General features: G+C 41.1%; 1 protein-coding gene across 7 annotated transcripts; it reads right to left on the reverse strand.

Annotated features, from left to right (window-relative positions):
- Positions 1-1474: 1474 nt before the first annotated feature.
- Positions 1475-18527, reverse strand: LOC130181268 (pleckstrin homology domain-containing family A member 1-like). 7 transcript variants are annotated; one of them, XR_008829552.1, is made up of 15 exons: positions 18390-18527; positions 13570-13799; positions 12554-12610; positions 12381-12426; positions 9656-9753; positions 9078-9209; positions 8747-8887; positions 8183-8251; positions 7543-7607; positions 7351-7414; positions 7046-7135; positions 5673-5746; positions 4764-4838; positions 3754-4033; positions 3491-3631 (listed from the first exon to the last, which is right to left on the reverse strand). XR_008829552.1 is itself a non-coding variant. In XM_056395264.1 (14 exons), the coding sequence occupies exons 2-14, from the start codon at positions 13708-13710 to the stop codon at positions 3400-3402; spliced, it is 1284 nt and encodes a 427-aa protein (XP_056251239.1). In that variant the 5' UTR covers positions 13711-13799; positions 18390-18527; the 3' UTR covers positions 1475-3399. The 7 variants fall into 7 exon arrangements, 3 of the variants coding, with proteins under 3 accessions (XP_056251239.1, XP_056251241.1, XP_056251240.1); XR_008829551.1 differs by having other exon boundaries at positions 3492-3631; positions 3771-4033; XM_056395264.1 differs by lacking the exon at positions 3754-4033 and having other exon boundaries at positions 1475-3631.
- Between the last annotated feature and the right edge of the window lie 336 nt (positions 18528-18863).

The raw sequence follows: 18863 nt of genomic DNA on the forward strand, positions 1-18863 counted from the left end.
CAGCTACAGTAGCCTGTATATCGAACATCTGTACAGCTATAGATGTTGGTTTCCGCTTTTTCTGTGAATCACTTACCACCACCATCCTCATCAACTGCCCAGTGCCTACACATGCAGTATCCACTATATTCTGTACATACAAACACTGCAGCCCAGACTGTGCCGTAGCTCTTTATCGGACTGATTAAAGAAGCTTTACATATTCAGCGTTGCTCCATGACATCACTGTGTAAATCCATCTGCACATACTGTATCAAGCCAGAGGCTGTATATGTAACTGATGCTGATGAAGCTGCAGGATAAACAAACATACTGTAGATGACTCAATCGTCAGTGCTGAAGGAAAATGAAACTAATTCATCCAAGTCCTGGAAAAGCAAATCTAAACAAACTTTACTCTATTTTACGTTTTTTTTTACTTTCCATTACATTCTACGGCTTTAGTTACTAGTGCAAATTAAGATTTTATCCCCAAAACATACAATAAATGATTACGCACCATTACAAATTTAACCACCCAACAGTATATGAAAGTGTTAATGCCACGTCAACCAACTACAACAGTAAACTGACACATGAATACATCAGTAATATAATATTATAACATTCACAGGAGCTTTTTTTATTTTATTTTGTACGTTTGATATTTTAGGTACATTTCCTTAATACCAATTAAGTACTTTTATTCAGTGTGGTATATCAGTGTACATACTGAGAAAAACAGATTATTCTTCTTGATACTGGCAGTAAATGATTTTGTAAACAGAAGGAGCAAGGCCAGCTCCTAACTGGGGCTCAGCTCTAATTCAACATCATCATTTAATAAATTTCAATACAAACAATAATGTTTTGCTTTAGTTTTTACATATTGAGTCTCTCAATGCATCGCACTAAAACACAGATCATTGCACTGATCTGTTTGATTCTTTATGTGGTTTTGTATACATTTGCCAAATCATAATACATATTGTGCCCTGCTGTTAATTGCAGTAATAATATTCAAAATAAAATAAAAAAACGTGCACATTTGCACATCACATTTAAATCTGTTGAGTGGACAAGTGTGGACAAAAAGAGAAAAACATAGCCTGCTGTTTTAAAGGTTTGGTTAAGCTTTGTTATTGTCTTGTATTGTTTACTGATTTTTTCATTTCATGACTTCATTCTTACAGATATTTTGTACAACTTGTATTTATTTCCACTCTTAAAACTAAAATCATCCTGTCACTGACAAAAACAGAACTTATAGGGCACTGTGTTATTCACAGGAAGTTCAGTGAAACAGGTGCAGGTATTTCTCGAACCACAAGAGGGCAGAAGGAGCCGTGACGAGTGAACAAGCAGTTACACCAAAGGTCCACATGAAAACATGAGTGCAGACAATGGTGAATTTCTTTCCTCTTTTTATCTCAACAGACTGACTGTGCTCTTTGGTGAACGATTAGTTATTGAATGATACTCCAGGAAACCTGAGCACGTTTTCAGTGTTTATTTCTTTCAAGTCATCCACATAATAAATAGAAACAATTCAAACCAATTACACCAGACTGAACACAGGTGAAGTAGCTTGGCTTTGTTGGGCTGAAATGGAGCAGGCACTTAAAAAAAAAAAAAAAAAAGATTAGTGTGTATTATTTAGCAGGACTAAAATGGGAGATTTTTAAATAAAACCATACTGCCTGCTACTGGGATGGTAACACAATTAAAAGGAATAAGATCAGGAAACATCTAAAAGCATATAAAAATAATTCTGCTGCACACAGCTCTATTCTGCAAACACACAACACACAGATCGGCCATAGATGAACTAAAAACCAAAACTAAAACCAGAAAGACAATCTGAGGAATCATTAACATGTTAACATGTTAAGTGTCTGAGCTTGAATGTTTTTTCTGTTAAATCATGTTCCAAAATGTTTGCATGGTGTTCACACAGACTAATCATCTTCAAACAATGATCTGCAGGTTTAGTTCATAATGTGAAACTGTTAGAACCCAGTCTGTCAGGACATGAAGCTTATTTATAACTGACCTGTTGCTGAAGTTTTTATTACTATGAATTACAAAAAAGCATACAAGCTTATGTCTTGCACTTCTTGTTTACTTATAACGCTGTTGCTCCTTTCCCACGTCATCCAGTGTCACAAATGTGAGTCCACAAAGTCTGGTATGCTGAATGTAGTTTGCAAAGACACTGATTCAGGTTGTGAAGTGATGCATGTACTGTGATAGCTTTCAAATTTTTTGTTTTTCTTTTGCGCCTCTGCACAGTACTCTCACTTTACTGCCAGAGGTGGAATAACTGTAAAAACTGTACATTAACATGTAAGTTAATTCAGCTTGTGGTCAATAACAGTCACTGAAAACGGCATTGTAAAATCAAACAATTGACCATAACCCTGCTATGTATTCAAAAATAAATGTAGTTTAAGTCAAAGGCTTGGCAACTAAAAAATCATACTAGATGTTGCAGGAATACATTTGGTCTTGCATTATTATACACACTGGATCACATATATATACACACATATATTTCCAATTTTTTTGCATCTGGTCCTAGACCAGTCCAGAATGTTTGAATTATTGTATTTATTTGCATTAGAGTGAGGGTTTGATGTCAGACTAGGCTTGACCTATATCCCTAACACCGGCCAACAATAGTAGACAAATCCAGTGTTAGAATAGTGAGTGTGTGAATGGACCACACTGTTTAAATTAGATTATATTGAGGTGATGAAAAGCCAGCCCTCAGTTTGGATACTCTTTTCATATATGAGGAAACACCTTGCATCATTAAAAGCTCCCTTATTTTTTGGAACAAAGTGGTTTACAAAAATGCTCTGCCCACAAATACCATTGAACGCATCTCTGTGCCTGTACAGGTTAAAATAAAGCTCTGTCACTGAAATCTAATCAGCACAAGTAAACTAAAAATTTGTAGTTTTGTTTGACAACATCAACTCATAGTAAATAAATATGCCATTGCAAATTCGACAGCACGCAGGCAGAGGGGTGTGGGTGAAGACCGGGTCGTCTTTGGCACACGTGTGCAGTTCAGTGGTGACCCAACTTGTTTCTTTTGCACACTGACAGCACTGACGGAGGAGCTCAAAAGATGAGTTTGAGATGTTGTGCACCGTCATCTGCCAACAGCTTCGGTTTGAAAACCAATGCCTGCCCTTTTGTGAACACCTGTTGGGCATGATTTCCTCTTTATCCATGGCATCTCTGTCAACATCCATCTAGACAAACAAGTGTCAACGGCTCAGACCTCACTCACTGGCAGGTCAGCGTCATCCAGGTCCAGGGGTGGTTCAGGCATGTAGGGCTCAAAGCTGCTCCGCCGTCGCCACGGTGACTCCTCCGAGTTGGTGATGGTGGTCACAGGTGGTTCGCAGGTCACTTTGCCAGACGCGTCTCCTGCAGGGACAGGCGTGCTGGCGTGTGGCTGTGACTGGGCCGTGGCAGCAGGCTCATGAAGTGCTCGCTGTCCCACGCCAGGCTGCGAGCGTGTGCCGCACGTGACAGCAGCCCCCCACTCTGGGTAGCATGGTGGCATGGCAGATATGGGCGAGCGAGGGACGGGGGGGCCCGAGGGGCTGCGGTAGAAAGTGGAACGGCTGCCGTGTTCCTGCAGCGGAAACAGTGGATGACACAGAGAGAGCAAGAATGAGGGGAAACAAGACAAGTGGGTGTTAGTAACAACAGTGACATCCTGATATGTATAGCTCATTTGAGAGGTGAGTTACAGACTTGGAATTAGCACCAACATGAGGGGCCTGACGCAGCTTGAAGGCTGTAGGTGCTGAAGAATGTAGCATTGCTAGAGAGTGGAGATGGTGGTAGTAGCAGTAGAAGAAGAAGTAGTAGTAGTAGTAGCAGAAGTAGAGGTAACGGGAGTAGTGGTAGTAGTGTCAGCAGGTTTTAGTTTTGGTAGTCTCAACAGGTTGTAGTGGAAGAGCAGAGTGTCTTAGGAAGCAGTGGTTGGTTGTTGCTCATTATTTCACAGCTTTTCATTGTCAGATTTCAATCTCTGAAACACAAAGCAGAACCATGGGAAGAAGAAAAAAAACAGCAGAGGTAGTGAAAACAAAAAAAAAAAAAAAGGGGGTAGCCACCGAGTAGTTGGTGAAATGTTGATTAGAGAAAAATCCCAGACATAAAGAGAGAGACCACAATACAAATATCTCTGTCAACTTTCAGGTTCTGTATTTCCACAGTTTCTCCTACATGATGTGACCGTGACAGAGTGACATGCTGGGACTTTGCAGGCTTGTGAAATTTATGATCAGTAAAATCAATCAAAGTGTCACTTAAGCATCACAAGATTTAAGATTTAAAATTCCTTACACAAACATGTCAAAATATCCTGGGGGGAGCCACACATGTAAACACATTTATGCTGAATCCAAAGGTCCAAAATCTGTCTTTTTAGGAGCTGTTAGACAGATCACCAGATAATATGATCACACTGAAGACTTAAAAAAAACTGAAAATTTTCCGCAGTTCATTGCACTGTTGATTAATTGATATCATCACATAACACAGACACTTTATAGCTCTTAAAACCCCAAATATTTGCATGTAAATCAACAGACCACCATGAAAACCTATAGTTTGTGACTCGACGTGTGGATTCAGCACTGGTAAGTTCTCATTTCAAAGCTGTTAAAATGTTCAACATTTAGCACATAGAAGGTATAGGAAGTCAACATGGAAACATCATTATTGTGTATATGAGAAAGAGAGAAAAAAAAACATACAGGCAGCGAACAGGAGGGAGGAGGAGAGACAAGCAGGATGTCACACATCTAAGACAGGTACACAGCTGCAGCAGACTGCAGAGATAACAGGGCATGAAGGGAAGAGAAACAGAAGGTGTGAAAGACACATGTACCCAGTAATAAAGACAGAGATAGAAACAGGCTTACGGTATTCATAGCTACGCTGGCACCGTAGTTTAAGCAGTGTGTGTGTGTGTTCGTGCATGGATTGTTCATCAACTCATGTATATTTTTACACCGAAGCGTCATCAATAATGGTGAAGACATGTGAAAGCTGTGAAAGTGAAGCCATAAGGGAGGGAGGGAGAGAGGGAGGAAGGAGGCAGTGGCTGCAGGTCTTTCCAATAGTTAGATTTTCATATTCCAACCGTTTAGAGCCATTCTGTACCTTTACTTTACTTTTTAGCATTTGAAAGACTTGAGGTGTGCTTGACTTGAGGTGCCATGTTTGTGGCGACAGTCATCACATGCAAGAGAAGCTAAATTAAGCACACCTTGAGCCTTTCAATTCCTGACACAAGATCTTTTTATACCTGTTTTGCTGGAAACTATCTGAATGCAATGGATGTAAACTTTGAACTGAGCTTAAAGTGACAGTTCAGCAGGGGAAAAGAAAAGCAAAGGAGGAGGAGAAGTGGATGAGAGAAGCAGTGCGGACGAGGGCGTGAAGGGAGGAGCGCTTGTTGGGTTATCACAGCCATACGTAGGGTGTGGTTGGTTCTTAGCAAAAAAAAGAAAAAAAGAAAAAAATAGAGCATCAGATGTGCCGTCAGATCTGATCTGCCCTCACAATGTCTACAACCACAAAGGGCCAGCCAGTGAGTGGAAAACAGTATTAAAAAAGATGAACTTATAGTTTAAAGGGGGAATTTAGACGAGCTGACATACGTGCTGCTGCACTCCCCGATTCGGGACGTATACCTCTGTATACAGGGGTTCGACAGCCGTCTGGCCTGCCGCATCTGCAACAACACAGTGCAAAGCAGGATTAGAGCAGATGGGCCATCTGCCCACAGGGAGAGGAGGAGGTGGAGAGAATGTGACAAAGAAAGACAGAAAGGGAAAAAGAGGATACAGAGAACAGGCACAGGAGAGGAAAAAGGAGGTGAGAGAAAAACAAGCGAGAGAGAGACAGACACAGGAGGCAAGAAAGAGGGAACTGTAGAGAAACAGTCAGCGGAGACGTGTTGAGAAGGATTCCAGTCTAACCAGAAGGAACCAGCTGCGGCAGAGGACAGTGTTTCCTCTGCAGTCTGGACTACGGAACCGGTTTATTTCTGTCTTCACACCTGCCAAGTCCATCTACCTGTCTCTAAGCATGTAGGCTGCTGACTGAGATAACTAAGCAGCTCTAAGACACAGGTAGCGTACTCACACAGATTTCATGTACTGCAGGAAACTGAAAAGTGGTGATGGCATATCGGTCATCTTTTGCACTGATGACCTACTTTAGTTTAAAAAAACCCCCCAAAAAATCAGTATAGGGACGCCCTGGTGGCTCAGGGGATAAGGCGCCAACCATGAACTGCAACATCCCCAGCTCGGGTCCAGCTGGGACCTTTGTTACACGCGATTCTCTCTCTCTCTCTCCCTTCATTTCCTGTCATCTATCAACTGTCAGTTGTCTAATGAAGACACAACATGGCCAAAAAAGGACCTTTAAAAAGACATCTGTATTTGTCGTTGGATGGTGGGAAAATGCAGGACAGGCTGTGCCAAACACAGCAAATACTGAAAAAATACCCTATAATAGCCTATTAAGTTCCATCATAATGAGCTTTTTTTGCCAGATCATGTTGTTTCCTCATGGCTTGGTAGCAACTGTCCCAAGGCCCTGCACCAGTCCTCGGCTCGGGAGTTGGGAAGTCCTCATGTAGACTACACAGAGCAGAATTTAGCTTCAGACTTTTCAACCACAGCTACAACAGCTGGGCTTAATGTTGTTAATGCTGCAACAATAAGGGCAAGGTGATGCAGCCATACTACTGTTTCTGCATCTGTTTGACATGAAGTAAAAGGGGATTATCATTACATCTATGTAGCTTTCAGCTGGGTGAGCTGTTGTGTGAACAAGAAACTGCAAGCAACAATCAATAAATGACACAATATCAACAATAAGTGTTGTGAATCTTAGTCTTAGTCTAAGATAAGTCTTATGTTAAGCACATGTAAGACAAAGTCATGCCTGAAGTCATTTCTCTTTTCCACAGGTACATGTGAGGTTTGTGACTCGATGCTGAACTGTAGTGCATGATACATACTGTGGCAGCAGACCTCCCAGGCCCCCGCTGGGCCACAATAGCCCCAGAGACAGCCTTGATCCAGCTGTGCATCTCCTCTGGACTGTCCGCCTGGTGGAAACAGTGTAAGAAAACGACAGTAAGAAAACAGAAAAGAGAAAAAGACAGAGGAAATGAGAATGAGGTAAGAGATGGGAAGGGAAACATGCAAATAGGCAAGAAAGTACAGAATATATGAACACTGCAGTACAGTAACACCTCAGAAACATCTGAGTGTGTAAATGAGAATCAACTGTACATTCCTTTTATCATAGAAAAAGATGCACCTGTATGTAAAACGTCCTTGATGTGGTGACGACTTCAAACAGATTATCTCTCATCATAATGTCACTACAACAAAAGTGGACAACAAGTCAAATCATATTTTTCTCATCTGCTGTACATCTTTATCTAAATCAGAAAAAGTAAACACCATCCTCTTTTTGTACAATGGGAAAATGATGGGACATGTTAAATACCTCTGTTTGCACTCCTGGACTTTGTGAACTTCCTTCAGTGGAATCATTCTCAGAGGCTCCTTCTCCTAAAGTTAAGAAAATAACTTTTAATAATATTTGAAGAAGCCAAAACTAAACAACTGAAATACACAGGACAAATATTACAAATGCTTTTTATAATATATACTAGATTAAAACAAGGCTGAGTTTTTATGTTTCATAGGAATTGAAGTGAACTTTGCTAGAAGCAGCAGACTGCAAACTAAAAACCCTGAAGGTTTGTAACTTTCTTGACCTGGCTATTTGATACAGCAGACAGAGAGTCTGTGTCCTTGGGGCCTGTTGATAGCCAAATAGACAGATAAAACTGTCAAATAAGGGCAGACTCTGCCAAGTACGAGGAATGGGACGTGCAGTATTGTCCTGAGGACAGTCTGTGTATGTGTGTGTGTGTAAGAAAAGCCAGGGGGGAACAGGGCATGATAGGACATGTGAAGTGAGGGCATTGAATTCCACAGACTGTGGATAAAACATGTTAGAAGTCAGGGCTGTGTGTTTGCTGTTATTCTGCCTCAGACTGTGGGGGTGAATCCAATCCACGTGCACCATCAATAAAAACATTCCTTGAAGGCTTCACATAACTAAATCAAAAGATAATTACCAAATCAGACTTGAAGTAACTCATTGAATTTTCTTCCAGGAGGAAATATCGTCGTTTCCAGTTCCTCATCTGAGGGAGAAGATGTTCAGAGCTTTTGTTTAATTTTCTGGCAACACAAGATCTGTCAAAGTTGTCAGTTTGCCACAATAATGAAAGCAATGTTTTTTCTAGTTCCGACACAATTTACAATGTATATATATAGAGAGGGGAGATTTATACTTGGACATTTATAAAGTACAGTTTTATACACACTGGAGAAATTGTATTTCCTTAGGCAACCAATTTCTTTACCATTATCAAGCTGAAATCTCATCATCTCACATTCCCCAAGTCATAAGACTTAATACTCCCTCTCACATGAAGGAGCTACTTATTTTTATGCATGTCATCTTCATTATAACTGTGATATTAATCGTAAATTGTATTGTATGTCCACAGTGAGGAAAAGCCTGTCGTTCTGGCCACCACGACATACCTAATGTGAAACATCTCTTAATGACACCAGAAGGCAAAATGAAACCACCTCAGCCCAACAGGGAACCATGAGAGTGGCAGGTAACTCACCACAGCTCCTTGCTTGACGCAGTAGCCCGACTTAATGACGGTGTGCTCCTGAGCCGGCCTGCCCAGGAAGTACGGCAGCTGGCTGTGAGACCGATGCATGGCCTCACGCTCTGCTCTGTCTGCACCGTCAGCACCTTCACGCTGGGGGAAGAGTGACGACGGAAATATCGTAATTGCAAGTTCCAACAACATTTGAAAAAACAAACAAACAGACTTTCGAGAGTCTGAGTTAGACTGAGTCTATAAGTTAGACCTATATTATCTATGCAACTTCCAGTTAACAGTACTTTTTCAGTGTTGTGTGTGATGGTGGTGTGAGGGTCATGTTTACCTGTGTCTGGGTGACGATGGGGACTCCTCCTATGATCTCTGTCTTATAGGAGACTTGTTTCTTGGTCGCCGCAACATCTGGCAAAACCTTCTGGTTCTCTGAATTCTGTTGGCCATCAGACGCCTTTGGCACCTTAGGAACACACAAACACATCAGACTTCAGAGGACTGAAGACAGTTATTCATTTAACGCATATAAACGCAGAAATAGACATTTTGCGGAATTTTGTAGTCGTATTTTTGTAGTAGGATGTAGTAGGACTTCTATGAATGCAGAAGTTGACAAGCCTTTAACACATTTTATATCCCTTTCCTTTCTGGATGGTTAAAGCTTCATGGAGAACAAAGGAAACAGTCCTTTATCCCAGTACTCAGGGTAACAATACAGCATCCTGTTAGTCATGCTCTGACTCACTCTAGTCTTGTTTCTTGACAGTCCACTCATTCATTTCTCCAGAAGAGGAAGAAATAAAAGTTCCTCCAAGTGATAAAACATGAGCCAAAAAGAACAGATGATTGCAGCTGAATCTGGGATAAACTTGTGTTTATCTGTGAACAATGTGTATGTGTTTGTCTCACAGTGATTTTAGTGGCTTTATTGAGAGCGTTGACCCAGTCCACGAGGTCCTGCTGATCATTGGCCTGCAGGAAGAACTTCCTCATCCCCGCATTGATGACTAATAGATCATAAAAAAAAAAGTGATGGGAATTGAAAGAGTGAAAGTATATTGAGACCTTTTCAGTCAGTGTGAGACCACATTCTCTTCACTACACCGTCTGATTCATTCTGTTTAATATGAATCACATGCATACGACACTACTAGTACAAAGCTGTACTGACTAGCTGCGCTTGTGGCTTTTCTTGTATAGAAAATAAGATGTGAATACGAGCGGCAGGAGAACAGATCCACTGCCACAGATTTCTCTAACTGAAAAACAACTGAGCCAAGGGACTCTCCCACACACTACCAGCAGCATTTTCTCTCCATGTGGATGATGACCCAGCTCGATTCAGCTGCCTCAGTCTGCCACCACCTACCCACTTCTGACCATGACGGGGAAGGAAAAACCCCATAGCTCCCAACCACCAAATTTTCTCGCACATTTTCACACCCATGTGAACATGAGCAAACCCCATTTTCAATCACAAAGAAATTTTTGGGTCAAATGCTGATTAGCTATGGATCAGGATTTGGGAGCTGAAAGAACTCAAGTCTCTCATTCTCTCTCTCTCTCTCTCTCTCTCTCTCTACCATAAATCCTTGAATTCTGCAGCTCAAACCGTCCTTGTGTCTCCTCTGTTTCCTTTCGACACCATGGGAATAAATTACATTAAAGCTGGACTGGTAAATCTGGCGGGGGCGAGCTGTAAAATGCACTGAGAGCTCAAACTCTGTGGCACAATGAAGATCATTCTTCCTTGTTCGTTTGGTCCAGCTCTTAGACACATGCAAGACCTCACGCTCTTTTTTTTCAACTTCCCTGTAAATAAATCTGTCTGTCTGGTCTCATTCAGGTGATCAGCATGACTTAATCCAACTGTATTAACCTTCTCATGTGCCCACTGTATCTTTGGGAGTGGAAAACTGCTTGGTAGTGGTGTAAGTGTAGTGGTCTCTTAGGCGCTGGGATGACAAATCAGGGAGGGGGTTATCAGATCTGACTCATAGTTACACATAATAAAACAATGTGTGCTCTTGAGAAATGCAGCCAAGCACCAAAGTTCACACAAATGCGGCACTTTTGATCTCCCTCATCACCACACATCAATCCCACACTGTAGTGGGGTTCTAGTTTCTCGCTGTAAAAAGATCTGTTAGTGTGATGGCCAGTACCTAACTTCTCTAAATACTCCTTCCCCCTATGTTAAGTTGCTAGATGCAGGAAGGGGGTTGGGGGGGGTGATTCGTAGATATCAGCAAAACATGTGGCACACAAACGGCAGTTTAAAAATAACTTAATCAGAATCAGGTTCCGATTAGGATGCCGGCATCCTGTCGCAACCTCTGCAAGGCAACTGGTGCGCGCACACAACCAGACACAAACACACACTGTGGTCAACTTCTTGTTACACACTTGTATTTCCTGCTATTGAAGCAGATGGAAGAGGAGGAGCAGGGCTAGTAAACAATAATAGGGAATGGAGGTTTACTGCTACATAACTTGTGATGGTTCATATTTATGCAACATTTTTTATTCCTGTCTCAAACACACGGGGTGAGAAGAAAAGGACAAATCAAGTCAACATAAACAACACAAAATATTTACTAGTAGGATATCAAGCAATGAAAAAATAAGGAACTAATTTTTCTGGATTTCGTTATTGAACATGCATGTGTTTAAATGAATAAACGAGTTTGCTTACTTGAAAAATGCAATCTATGTTTCAAATGGTGAATTTATTTAATCTAAGTTGAGAAATATAATAAAAAATCTCAAGTCCTGAAGTTCTTAAAGTGCTCTGCCCTCTGCCCTCTTAAAGGTAAACTGTGGACTGTTTGACCACTGGTGGCGCTGTGCAGAAGTGGATAAGTAAATAGTTAAGCCAACCACAGAGAACAGTAATACTTATCAATAGTTGGTGGAGGCAACATGCCTTAAAAGCAAGCAATGAACCAGCGTGACAGAAGAAGAAGCTGGTGTAAACAATGAAGGTTTGGAAGACAATTATAAAAACAGGATGTTGGGAGAAATGTTGCTGATCCTCTGAATTTATTAGACCTAAAAATATGACCCAAGAAAACTTATCAGGTGCCAACACAACCATCTCATTGATTAAAGTTATGAAATATGAAAGGCACAAACGAGCCTTTAATAGTTACATCTAATGAACACAAGCCCAGATCATCAACTGCTGCCACCTCCTGCATCTCTGTGTGTTGGCTAAACAGACAATGTTGAACAAAGCTGCCTGGTCAATGGTGGAGAAAGTATGTTGAGAGTAGTGCTTGACCAAGTCTAGAGGGCAGACAAGGACATTCTCCCCTTAGGTTATAGTACTCAGCTCAGTCAACGTATGATAAATCACACACTCATTGCTCATGTTTGCAAAGCACTGTAGGCATTTTTAGGTTCTATACATGATGTGAGTTTCTTTAAAATGATTCATGCTGTCAACCCATTGTCCAAGACCCATGTCAGTACAGAAAAACAACACTAAAAGGCTAGAGAAAATTATGTATATTTCGAGATAGATCTATATATTTTTATGACACTGCTCCTTCAGTAAACTATAAAATTAGTATTTTAATGCTAAGAATTTAATAAGACATAGCTAAGACTGTGATGATCAGTGTTTTCTTACCAAAGCAGAATTCTGCCTTAGGCCTCAGCTTGGTGGCATCGCTGACCTAGAGGAGGACAAAGCTCACAACTGTTAGCCTCCCAGTTCAACCAAATACTGTAAACTAAATCTATTTATACATAATCTTATCATGTTAGTGTCAGATAAGCTTCAGTGGTAAAAGTTTTGTGTACCTTAGAGATGTAGGTGAGCTTGAGGGAACCCACGCAGTCTGCTCCAACAGGCAGGTTCTGTCAGAAAAAGGTAAAAAGAACAAAATATGCAAAAAGAGAAAACTAAAACTGATAATTCATCATTCTATTCAGGCAGGGGTCTTAGCTGTAGATTACTGACAAAAAGTGTGGTGGAGGGGTGAATTCAAGTTCTGAAAAGCGAGTCAATGTTATAGAGTAAGTACAGTATATTTTGGCTTCATTCCATGATTGTTAATTTCAGTGTCTTGCTGTGTTTCTGAAACTAGGGGATCCAGATTTAACATCATTAAAATTTAACCTTTTTCAATCTATAAAAAGAAAGGGACTTACTGAATTATTTAAAATTCCTCCTGCACTACATCATTTATGAATACTTCGTGTAACAGCACACTTACAAATACAGCATCTCCAAACCAGCATGATGTACAAACCAAGGGGAGAGTTACACTGTAAAAACTGTGACACCGTGGGTCATAGAGCAGAATATGTTGACCACTGTGCTCCCTGCAAATATCTGTGCTCACTACATGGACACAATGTTTAGAATACAAAAAACTAATCCCTGGTTTAGAGTTAAACTATGAATTCATTTTATCCTTATTCTAACCCATTTACAGCAATATCTGCTGATAGCTGAAACACAGACGCATTGTTAGCAATGAGCTACTCCTGTGCCTGTAATTTGCGCTTCCTAACTGCTGTAAACAAGGATAGCATAAGTTCTCCCATCCTTGCATGGCTGTGTGGTGGTGAAACTGCCTGTACTTTGCTTTGTGTTCAAAGTGAATGAAGACAGACTAGCTAAAAGTGGCCTGCAGTTAGCCTACAACTGCATGACAGCTGACCATCCACATGGATAACTAATGTTAGCTGCCAGACCGTTCCCTGTAAATTGTACAATATCACATCAACAAATTTGCCTGTGCAGTTACCTGCAGGATTTTTTCCCCCAAAACAAAGCTAACAGTTAAGCTAACGCAGCCCTGTGTAATTACCTGTGGGTTGTCCATGAACCACACCAGGCTTCCCTGCTGTGTGTCCAGTATGAAGTAACGGCGCAGGAACTTGCCACTGCTCTCATTCTCCTCGATGTCCAGGAAGCCGCAGATGCGGTTCTGTCGGTCCACGTAAGGCATCTCGCCGCCGGGACATTCCCTGGCCTGCTGGGGCCGGGAGTGGAGAAGAGCGGGAGAAGAGCGGGGGCAAACGGGACTGGGAAGAATTCCTGAAGGACAGAGAGAAAAGAGTGCACACAGATGGGTGTAAGGAGGGAGTAAATGAGGAATTTCTGTTGTCTTTGTGGTGAGCCTTGCTAGTGTGTCCCGCTCCCTCCTTCTCTTTCTCTCTGTATCTACTGTATCTGTGGTCTCTCTGCCACCTGGAGCTCACTAGACTACAGCCTGCATGGGGATCATGTGACAAAAACCACAACCCCGCCTTTATCCTTTTATATCAGCCTCACCCACTCTCTCTCCTTTCGTTCTCTCTGAGTCTCTCTCTTTTTCCTGTAACACACGCTACACTCTGTCACTCTCTCTTCTATCTCCTCCACCCACCCTGGCTTGCTCTCTTTCTTTCGTTCTCCCTCTTCTCTTGCCGGCCTCTCCTCTCTCACTTTCTGTGCTATCTCTTCCCAATTGCTCTCTCATCCGATTTGGCAAGCCTCTGGCCAGCCCCTTCTATCCCCTCCCTCCTGCCACAGCTGAGCACCCACTTGAGCATGGTCAAAAAAAAAAAGAAAAAAAAAGAAGAAAAAAAAGGGCTCAGCCGTGTTCAACACAAAGAAACAACACATACACCCCGAGGAGCTGCACAGGAGAGAATGTACAATATTTAACCTGCTGAGGTCTGACACATCCCTGAAACCTCCTGCTCACTGGAAATAAACAAAAAAGTAAATGATTGAAGTACATCTGTTTAGTCTTACGTGTGCAAACGAAAGCGTCTCAATGTCAAACCCCTGTGTGGGTGAGCACAGCGTTACTGTAGGCATATTGTCGCATTAGCCTGTTTAAGCTGCTGTCTTTTTGGACTGAGCCTAAAATATGTGAGTGAGATGAGTCTTTGGAAAGCAAAGATAAAGACGCTCTTTCTCCATGACGTTATGAGCACTGTGTGGGTGGATGGGGGCAAATCAGGGACAAAAGGCCTGGTTGTTGTGCATGGAGTCTGGGCTGGGAGCATCTCAGTTAGTCCCTGCATCTATCCGAGTCATCCCATTTGACACACAGACACGAGAAAGGAGCCACACTGTCAGAGGCGACTATCTCAACACTACACAAGCCCTGATTGTCATGTGAGAGTGAGAGACGTCTCTGTAGAGTTTAGTGATCCTGTAAATGAGGTGTTGTGCACTAGTTCATCTGCATGCATGCTCATGCATTTCAGTGATGCAGATTAGATGTTAAAGATAGCGCTAAACAAAATCCCTACAAGGTGAACAGGCAACCATGTGTACTACGTAGACTTTTAATTGAATGACAGGTAAAACAGTGGCCTAGTTTTTTTTTCTAGTTCTTGTGGAAAAATATGTAAATCAATTACAGCAAAAGAGCCACATATTTCCCTCAGTAGTTGGTAGAGACCAAAAAGGGAGCTAAAAGGGAGTGAATATTGGACTTATATTCGACAGGTGGTCAGACACACAACTCCAAAAGAATGCAAATATTTCTTCGTCGAGTAACTACTGGATGTGTTAAAAAAAAAGTTCACCATAATCAACTTGAAGGTGATAATATGTCAGTGTTGTGTTTACAACAACTGTCCCTGTTTCTGGAGAACAAACTATGTAATAGAGCCATGTTCATAATTATTGGCCATCAAATTCAAACATACCAATATATCTGCATTTAACTTATATCCATGTATCAATCTAACGCTGTCCTAATTCACATGGCATGGATGTTTTAAGATCAACAATTTCTCGCTGAAGCAACCCCTGTATAGATGCATAAGGCTAGTCGGACTTTGTGGACTCACACTCATGTTAGACAACACAAAGCAGGTTTACATGCACACTAGTATCACACTTGATCATCTTATTATGCTGATTGGGAACATGAGAAGCCTGGTTATTAAATATTTTCTGTATACACAATCACAGCAGTATGCAGGTTTTTCTGATCGCCAGTCAGTGTAGGCAAGTGTTTGAATCCTGCACATACAAACAATCTGTGTCACTACTCTACTGGCTGAGTTGCACCAGTAGTTAGCAATGAACCCGGTTTGGTTTCCAGCTGCCATGACATTTTACATTTACCACTGTGCTAGATTTTGCTCTCCATCTTATCTTTAGTAATGAATGAAGAAATTCACAATAAGGTTTATCCTCTGGTTTATCCTCAAAGCCTGACCAATACTGGATTATTTAGAATGATATGGATATTTGGAAGTTTTAAAAAATCTGAACAACAATCTTGATACGGGTCCCTTATATCTGTTTTATGTCTGAGAAGGACAATTTACAGTCGAAAAATCAACTGGTCAGGACAAACTATGTAACAGTGCCACAGTTTCTAAACTACCTCAAACCTAGTTGTCTTACATTTACAACCAGTATATCTGCAGCAAGGTAACACTGATATATATACTGAATATATCAGCCTGTCCAATTTATCAGCCTAACTCTAATCCTCTGCATTACCAGTGTCAGACTTAAGTGAATACATCATCATTCGATTTTTTTATCATCTTTTTTTTTTTCATTTTACAGTCTTATTACTTGTTTAATCCATCCATTGGGCTGATGGCTATGATAGGATGATAAGAAAACATAAGGTGTTTGTACGATGTGTTAGCATAATTGGATTTCTGAAGCCAGGATATTGGGTTTACGTGTGCAAACATAACTGTGGTATTTAAAAACAGACAATTACCAGGATACTAGTGTACATGAACAAATGAAAATCATTCTGTCCGGGCTCACAAATGGGAGAACAGATCAGGGCTTCCTGTGTAATGCATTTGAGACCGTATAAAGACTGGGTTACAGTGAATGAGGGAAAGCGAGAGGTATACACTCACAAAATAAATGAAAACATGCAAAGTGAGAACCAGAAGACTGCACAGAGGAGCAAGTTTAAAGGTCCAACTCTGAAGAAGGTCAGACGAGGCTGTACGATATACGTTGACTTCTTTCTAGGTCAAACATTTCCCCCTGGTATACTCACTCTTTACATTTGTTGGAAGGCTTTGTCCACCATCACATGGCAACCAACTGGTCACACAGGACAAGTCATAAAACGAGAGTAAGCCAACAGCTGGATAGCCCAGTAGAGAGTCATTGTTTTCCTTTCATGATCTTACACCACTGCCATACAATTGAAAGTAACACAACAGCTGGAGACAGTAACTGTGCCTGCGTACCTCTTCTCACCACACATGAACTACACAGTAAATCACTAATCTAGGTGTCGAGAACATGGAGATAAACTCCCAGGGGGCAAAAAATTTGCTACTGGGCCCCTGTTGAACCCAACTATCCATGGCTGTGTGCCTTACACAGAAACCAAACACTACACTAGAGATTAAATAGCTGATAAGACATTACAAATTAATTGGCAACAATTCTGATAATTGATTATCTGTTTAAGTACATTTGTTAAGTAAAAATGCCAAAACAAATCTCTGGTAACAGATTTTCAAATGTTAATATTTTCTAGTCTCAGTTCAGTAAACTCAACATCTTGTGTTGACTGTTGGTTAACTTGGGCTTCAGGGAATAATGATGGGCATTTTTCACAATTTTCTGACATTTTATCCAGTGAACAATCAGTTGATTGTTACAGAAAATAACTGTCAGATCTACTGATCGTGAAGTCCAATCCAGCCTTGCTCGACTTTCCCTGTGTTAACCACTTGACAGAGAGAAAAAATATAGCAATATGATAAAACACAACTTTTCAATTAATCTAATTATGTAGACCCATAACACATGGACTAAACCTGGGGGGGGGGGGGGGGGTGGCTGAGGCCCCTGTGCAGTTGGCCATTCTGCCCGTTGATGATTCAGCCTTGTTCAAGCAGATCCGATGTTTAACATTGGCTTTCAGAAAGACTAATGCAATAAACCATCTATAAGAACAAACACTGAAGTACAGAAGAACAAGGGCAGTAAAGAAAACGGCTTGGGGCTGAATTGGCTGCTCACGGGTCAAAGGTGGGACAGGTCATTCCAGTTCAGCAGAAAAGAGTAATTTCTGGTCGGGGTCTGGCTGTGAAAGCAGCACATAAGACCAGCAGGTTTGACAGGCTGGGTCCCATTTACCACAGCAAAATGCTAGTGTGGGTTTTTGTATCTCCATAGCAGGACAAAATGAAGATGCACACTTGCTAATTGCTAACTTGTAACACCGACTCCGCCACGAGTCACTAAAACAAACGACATAGCCAACAAGCTTTCAGAACTTCACAAAGGATAACACAGAAATAACTTCACATTACCACAACACGCTGACAACATTTGTGTTAGCAGCATCAGTAACTCTGGCTCGCTGGCCTGAAGTTAACTGGGAGACATGGCTCAGGTTAGCCTGCTTTTAGCAATTAAGGCTACTCGACAACACATCATAATATTAATTTACCAAAAACTAGAAACTGTCATTCCTGTATGTTTGGACCTTTACTAGCTAACTGCATCTGCCGTTCTGACAAACAACTTTTGTCACACGCGTTAACCCAACGTTAACCTAGCTAACATTAGCGACTCGTCTTAGCCACCCTCGAGAAATTTATCAGACAACTTTGACTGTACGAAACAACACAGCTACGTTTATTAGCGTTGACTAGTTTCGTTTAACGTCCCGGGTCAGCTTACCCGAGTCTTCCCTTCTGTGGCTGCTGAAGTCAGGGTCCGTTGGTGTCGGTTGTGTCGGGTCTGTGTGCTCTGCCTCAGCCCATCTCCACTGATCCACGACACAGAGAGCTCCACTGCTGCTACTGCACAGATCGTCTATTATGAAGATGATCACGCTGTGGTTAAAAAAAAAAAAAAAAGGAAAAAAAGAAAAGTAGTCTACCCGCTTTGTGATATCACAAGCTTGAATTCATACAAGTAACAATGTAGCTATTCCAAACTTTAAAGACAAAAAAGTAATTAAAAGATAAAATAAATACTATTAATAAGATAGATAGATAGATAGATAGATAGATAGATAGATAGATAGATAGATAGATAGATAGATAGATAGATAGATAGATAGATAGATAGATAGATAGATAGATAGATAGATAGATAGATGATAGATAGATAGATAGATAGATGCTATGTGCTGAATATACTCTGTACATG

This window comes from Seriola aureovittata, chromosome 14, assembly GCF_021018895.1.
Source record: "Seriola aureovittata isolate HTS-2021-v1 ecotype China chromosome 14, ASM2101889v1, whole genome shotgun sequence".
Taxonomy (NCBI): Eukaryota; Metazoa; Chordata; class Actinopteri; order Carangiformes; family Carangidae; genus Seriola; species Seriola aureovittata.